Source organism: Pelecanus crispus, chromosome 4 (genome assembly GCF_030463565.1).
Source record: "Pelecanus crispus isolate bPelCri1 chromosome 4, bPelCri1.pri, whole genome shotgun sequence".
Taxonomy (NCBI): Eukaryota; Metazoa; Chordata; class Aves; order Pelecaniformes; family Pelecanidae; genus Pelecanus; species Pelecanus crispus.
In genome coordinates, this window is record NC_134646.1 from 70,605,268 (window position 1) to 70,612,372 (window position 7,105).

General features: G+C 59.7%; 1 protein-coding gene across 1 annotated transcript in view; it reads right to left on the minus strand.

Annotated features, from left to right (window-relative positions):
* CPEB2 (cytoplasmic polyadenylation element binding protein 2) overlaps positions 1-3,522 on the minus strand; it is a 50,862-nt gene extending 47,340 nt beyond the window's left edge. The window contains exon 1 of the mRNA XM_075709142.1: positions 2,341-3,522. Coding sequence (XP_075565257.1) covers positions 2,341-3,522 — 1,182 coding nt within the window. The remainder of the gene's footprint in view (positions 1-2,340) is intronic.
* Between the last annotated feature and the right edge of the window lie 3,583 nt (positions 3,523-7,105).

A 7,105-nucleotide genomic window follows, 5' to 3' on the forward strand; every position in this document is an offset into this window, starting at 1 on the left:
TTTCTACTCAGGGAGTAGTAGTATTTCAGTACAGTGAATAGAAATTTAAAAATTAAAATTAAGATGGCAGATTGATTTTTTTTCTCCCCCAGTATTTTGAGTGTCATTGTCTCAGTATTACCATATAAGAGCAAAAAGAGCACGGATTACTCCACAGAGGATCTGTTTGAAGGACCCGTCTTAGCATTTTCACATTAAAATACATTATTCTGAAGCCACTGCTCAAGTATTTCTGGAGTAACAAACAGGACTATCTGTGGAATTCTGCAGGGTGGAATCTGGGAGGTTTTTTTCTGGAATTTTTTTTTCCTATTTAGACGTGGTATAAAGTACTTCTGTATCTAAGAAGTGCACTATATTCCTCTATATGAAAATGTAAGCAGTCTTTAGAGGGAAGATTTTACAGGATGGTAAGTTTTTATTCCTAAGCCACAACTTGTGCTAAAAAGTGACCTATAGTGGTTGCCATACTACCAAGAGGTGGACCCACTGAGCCTGACTGACAGTGAAGAACAGTATTTATCTTTAGCGTTGTCAGATCTGACTGTTCTTGGAAAGGCTTCTTCTCAAACATAGAAGTGGTGGGTGTGTGTATGGGGGGGGGGGGATATTCTAAATTCAGTTCTTCTGTGAAGTCAAAACACAGTACTTTTATCTCTAAGCTTAGCTGCAAGCAACCCTCAGCTTGTAATTCTTAATAACTTAAAAATTTAAAGCATGTCAATATGTTATGTATTAGATAAAACAGAACTTTCTAAGGACAGAAAGGTAAAATTGTAACAAAGCTCCCCCAGAAAACAAACAAAAAACCCACTAAAGCCATTTTTGGTCAAGTAATCAGGAGAACATCCCATTCTATATAATTATAGATAATTATGTTGTAAAACTTGAATACTTTGGTTGGAATTTTGGGAGAGGCAGGCACTCTATTGTGAAACAAACCTTAAGAGATAATGCCAAACGTTAACAAGCCTCTAATATTGCTAGCTATGCTGTCATGGCACTGTTTTAAGTTTACCTACAACTTGTAACTGAGAGAAAATTCCTGTACACCTCACTGTTGGAGAATTGCTTTGGAATTTGTTTGAAGAAGATTATAGATGCTAAGGACAACTAGTGCCTAATCGTGATGCATCCAAATCAGTTCTTGGACAGGCACACTTAATGCGAGATTCCGGTTCTAACAGAAATGCTTCACAAATCCAGCTCTACCGATTAAAACTGACAGGATTTAATACTAGAACGAAAGAAAAATTAAGACGAGGCCTATGTAACTTCGGCCTTTCATAACCGAGCAGACGATGGGAGCGAGATGCGGCTGTAATGCGCTAGCAGGTAACATGAACACGGATCTGCTCTTCTCTGGTTTTTCACAACGAGTATTTTGTTCCAGGGAGAAAGGCCAACTTCCATTTTAACACAGCATCGTTACGCCGCTTGATGAAAACCGGTAGCAGAACTGCGGTAACCCCAAACAGAGCGCTGCCTTTGGATAAGAACTCAAGCGATTTCGGCCGAAACCCCCGAAAAGGCGACGACGCTGACAGCTCTCCCGTCTGAATGTGCTTTCGGGGCCCCAGCCGAGCCCCGGCGGGGGTGCGAGGGCCGGCCCGCGGCCGGGGCAGGGGCTTCCCGGGGCGGGGGCACGGCGGAGCTGTCAGGCGCATTGTTCCGGGGACGCCGCGCTCGCTGCGGCCGCCTGGGCGGGGGCAGGGGGGCCGTTTTCGCGCTGCAAGTGCTTCTGACGGGAAGAGGAGCGTCCGCCCTCCTGTACAGGCGCAAACCCCCTCCCCTCGTCCCGAAAAGAAACGGCGGCCCCGCGCAGCCGACGGCGCAGCGGGGAGGGCCGGGCAGCCCAGGGGACGCGGCCGAGGCGGCCGCCCCGCCACCTGCCACCCGGAACGGGCGGGGAGCAGCGGCCGGGCGCGGGGCGGGCCGCTGCCAACAGCCTCCCGGCCCGGCGCCTACGGCCGCCGTCCGGTCCGGCGGCCCCAGCCGCCCGCCCGCCCGCCCGCCCGGCCCTCGGCGGCCCTCAGCGCGGCAGCGGCCCGGCCGGGCCCCGCCCTGCCGCCGCCGTCTCGCCCGGCTGTCACCGCCGCGCAGCCTCGCCCGGCGCCGGCAGCGGGGAGCGAGAAACCTCCCGGCTGCGGCGGGGAGCGAAACGAGCGGAGCGGAGCGGAGCCCCCCCGCCGTTCGCGTCCCTGCGCCCCCTCCCCGCCCTGGCGCTCCCCCGCGCCCCCGGCTCCCCCTTTCCGCCCCGGGCTCCCTTCCGGAGCCGGCTCGCCCGGGCTCCCTGCCGCCCCGCCGCGGCTGCCCGGCCCTCCCGCCGCCGCCCGGTACCTGGTGGTGGTTGTAGGAGTTTCGCTGCTGCAGGAAGGCGGCGGCGGCGGCCGCCGCCTGGTGTTGGTGCTGGAGCTGGGGGCTCACAGGGGATCTCCGGTTCTGCTGCTGCTGCTGCTGAGGTAAATTCATCTGCGGCGGCGGCGGGGGGGCGGCCGAGAAGGGGCTGCTGAAGGGCCCGGCGCAGGGGTTGTGAGGAGACACCGGCGAGAAGCTCTGGAAGAAAGCGGGGTTGATCGATGACGGGATCCCCGGGTAGAAGCTGGTCTCGGATTCCGGGCTCGGGGGCGGCATGGCGCTGATCTGCCCGCCGCCGCCGCTGGAGACCGGAGGCTGCTGCGTCTGCTGCGGAGGCGGCGACGAGGTCTGCACCGACCAGGGGGTGCCGAAGCCGGGCAGCGGCGGAGGAGGAGGGGAAGCCGCCGAGGAGGAGCCGCCCCCGCTCTGGTGATGGGGGCTGGGGATCTCCGGGCTCTGCAGGCTGCTGAAGCCAGAGCCGAGCCCGCCGGGCAGGAGGTTCCCGGGGCTGCCCAGCAAGTGGCTGTTCGGGGGGGACTCCATGGGGGGCAGCTTGGCTCTCGCCTGCAGACGAGGAGGAGACGGAGGCGGATTCACGCAGGAGGCGGCGGCCACCCCCACATTGGGGTCCGCGGACACCGATCCCCCCGGGCAGGAAGGGGCGAGCCGCTCCGGCCCCCCCCGGTCCGCGCCGCCCTTGTGCTCGGCGGGGCTGAGGGGCCGGTGGCGCGGGCAGTCCCCCGTCCGCGGCGGCTCCGGGGGGTGAGCGCTGAGGAGCTGGAGCTGCTGCTGTTGCCTGTGCTCCTGCTGCTGGTACTTGTCAGTGGGGTGGCTGAACTGCTGCTGCTGCTGCTGCTGCTGAGGGGGGTGGTGATGATAGTCTGGGGGGTGGTGGTTATTCAGGGGGTGGCTGCTGCCGAGCTGGGCTGGGCTGCTGAGCTGCTGCTGCTGCTGCTTAAACTCTTTCCTCTTCTGGCTCAGCTGAGGAGGCGGCGGCTGTTGCTGCTGCGGTTGCTGCTTGTTTAAATCCTGGTGGGGGCTGAGACTGGGTTTAAAGTCAGAGGAGGGGTGGCCGAGAGGGGGGTGTCCTGATGCGGGGCTGCTGCCCAGCCTCTCGCTGCCTGGCTGCTGCTGTGTCACCCCCAGGAGCAGCTCATCCTGCATGTTTCGCTGATGCGCAGCAGCGGCGGCCGCGGGGAGGGCGGCGGCGACCCACCGGACACGCCGCCGCTGCCGGAGGAACCGGTTACCGCGGGCGAGAAGGGGCAGGAGGAGGAACGAGAGGCGGCTGCCGGGGAGGGGACGGAGCCGGCGGGGCCAGCGCCTCCTACACCCAGCGGTGGGCTGGGGCGGGGGCCGCCGCGGGCTGCGATCCCCCGAGCAGCGGGGGCTGCCCCGGCCCCGGCGCGGCGCTGGGCGCGCTGCCCCCGGCGCCTGAGGAGACAAAGATAGTTAATAACCTGCGGGGGGGCCGGGGGGGGCCACACAGCCGCCTATCGCAACCCGCTACCTCAGCCAAAAAGCAGCCACCCCGGTCTAATAAAGCCCTCTTCCCCGCCGTCGCCTCCGCTATGCTCGTTCTAAAAATATCGGGGCCTTTCGATAATAAACAACGCTATTTTTATGAGGGCTTTTTCTGTTCTCCTTCGAAGCTGTCGGGACCCGCGGTGGGGCGGCCCTTCCCGCCTACGCTGGCGCCCGCAGGAACCCGCTACATCACCACGAACGCCCCCGGAGAGGTCGTGCCCGCCGCCGCCCGCCGCCCCCCGCCCCGGCAGCCCCTCGGGCCGGCCCCAGCCGCCGCGGCGCGGGGCGAAGCGGGGCGCTCCCGGGGCCGGCACTGGCGGGCAGGCCGGCCCGGCCGCCGCCGGCACCCCCACACGGCGGGCGGCCCCGGCTTCCGCAGCGGGACCCCGCTCGACCCCCAGTCGCCGCCCCCGCCCCCACTGCCGGCTCGGAGCCGGCTGCGCCGCCCTTAAGAAGGCCGGAACAGTCGTCATGGTTACGTCACGGCCCCCGCCCGCCCGGCCGACCTTGGTAATGAGCCGGCGGGTCTGCCCCCTCATGAATAATCCATGACCGGGAGCCCCTCCCCCCGTGCCCGTCCCTGGCGCTGCTCCGGGGGGCGGGCGCTCGCGCTGACCGGTGCCCGCGCGCACGGCGCCGAGGAGCCGGGTGAGCGCGACCACTGAAGCGGGGGGGGGGGGAGGGGGGGAGTGACAGCCTTTAAGAAACGCCCTGAAGATCTGCCGGCCTTTTGGGTGAGGAAAGCACTCGCTGGGCTGCGACAACGCATCTACCCTCAAGCGGGAAATACCCGCCATGAAATGGCTCTATTTCTTTTGGCGGCAGCGGCTGCCAGCGGCTTTTCTGTCCGCAGGCGGGGCGGGGGGGTGCCGGGACGGTGGTTCCTTCTGCCGCCTGCGCTCCCGTCCGGCACGCCTTCGGGCAGGCGGGGCGCCCCGCCCCCTCGCCTCGCGCGCCGCTCATTTGCATTGACGCAGGGCCGCGCGCCGGCGGAGCGGGGGTGGGGGCTGGGGCGCGAGCGCAGCGGCACGAGACGGGCGGGTGTGGAGGCCCTGCGCGGAGCCCCGCCCCCCCGGCCCGGCCCCGCCCCCTCCGCGCGGCGCTGCCGGCGGGGCGGGGCGGGGCGCGCCGTCCCCTCAGGGCGGGCGGGGCCGCGCGCGGCCGGAGCCGCCTCCGGCGGCCTGCGGGGAGGGGGTGCGGGCCGGGTCCCGGTGCCCGGCGGGGGCGGCCCCGGCCCCGTGGTGCGGTGGAGAGCGTGGGAGCCGCCGGGTGAAGCTGGGGCGGCCGCCCCTTCCTCTCCACCCGGACGGTGCCGTCAAACCGTGCTGCTCCTTTGTCGGGCTCCGTGGAGGCCCGCAGGAGCTCAGGCCAAGCCCGTGCTGAGGTGTGGCGGCATGTGCTGCTGCCTTTTGAGTGCTTCCTGGACAGGCAGTACGAAAGGTGGGGTTTTACCCTTTCCGTCTAGTGCAAAAACAGCTCTTGGCAACTGTTCAAGGCAAGCAAATAAGTAGTTGGGCGACCATAGATGTAATGCTGTTACAGATGTAGATATCCCCGAAAAGACTAAAATAAGCGAGCTCCCGTTGTGCTCTGGGCAAGCTGCAGTTCGGCAGCGAGAGAATTAATACATGGCTATTGAATGTGAGAGTGCATTGGGGACGTGTCATTATACGCTTGCCCTATTGTACTTTTCTCTAGGCATCCATTAGTGGCCACTGTCAAAGGCGGGGTGGCTGCTTTCCATTTGGCCGACGGACCTTTGGTCTGACCCAGTGTAACAATTCTTATTTGTTAAATCTCTATGTGTTTGCTATATGCACATAAAATGTAGAGGGGAAAAAAAAATTGGTTCGGCATCTGCAATCATTTCTGATGTGATCGTGAACTTGTGTGGGTGTGTGTGTATATGGGTATCCATGCCATCTTGCAAGGTTAAGATGAAAATACATTTGCAGCATAGAAGAATAATTGATACATATTTGTCTTTGCTGTATTATGGCTTAGTACTCCAGAATCATTTGTTATATCAGCATCTGTTTTGAGAACTCTGTGGCCGTCTGTCTTACAAGTGGTAAAAAATAGAGTGCAGACCAAGGCCCTACAGATGATCGCATGCTGAGTAAATGTTGCCGGCCGAGTGAGGGTTCCTCTCTGAACAGCGAGTTGCTTCCCGGTGCAGTCCTCCAAGCATTAGTTTTGTGAGCTGCAAAACTGGTAGCATCTGGCTTCCCTTTGCGTTCATGTCATACGCCTGACATTCGGTTGCGTGCAAGCCTGAACAGAAGCTGCCCTCTACCTGGGGCGTTCTCAGGCACCTAGCAAGGCTGGAAACAGCGCTGCGCTGTCTCTCTCCTATAACCAGCTGCCTGTATCTACAGAGTGTGTAGGAACTCATTTAGTTGGGTTTTTTTTGTAAGCGGTCAGCTTCTCTGTTCCTCACCTTTAAATCAAGCCCAAATTCTAGGAATTCTTTCTTCAAAATAGCTATTGTGGCATCTGTGAGTAGTCGTCTTAAATTGACTGAATGACAAGAGTACTGACATCCTCCATGGCAGCTTATCTCTACCATGGAAGCTACCTACCCCAATCATGTGTGTTTATCAAATCAGCTTTCATGGGGTGAATCTCATCTATTTTTAACCGTGTAAAAAGTAAGCATCCGCTCTGCATTAGATACCTAATCTTCTTCAAACATAAGACAGGTGCTACCAAAGGATGATTCATTCTACCTTAATGCAGGTACCTTCAGAGAGAAAAACCTGATCTCTCTCCCTATGCTGATGATGAGGAAAGCTTCTGGCTGCATCTTGCTGCAGAATCCCCGAGGTCTTTGGCACTCCTTGGTCTTGCGGCATGTGCTTCTTGACTCTGATATGAGGAGGAACAGCTGTCCTGAGTCAAACCAAGAATCCTTCGGGCTGTGTATCCTGTCTCTTCTGCCTCTGATACGAGACCCCTTGGTGGATGGTGGGGCCACAGATTCTGGCTTCTCCTCCGCCAAATCAGCTCTCTTAACTGGCAGCTTGGTGCCATCACGAAGTGCTGAGTCCTGTCCTTGGTGCTGTTTTTCTCTTTCCAGTTCCCAGTTTCTTGACTTTCAACCATTTGGCCTTCGCACCCTCTTGCTTTAATGTTTTTTCTCCCCTGTAATCACTTGATTCCTTCCTGCTTTCTTTTATCTCAGCTGCCCCTTTCCAGGGAAGGTTTGAGAGCTTTTTTG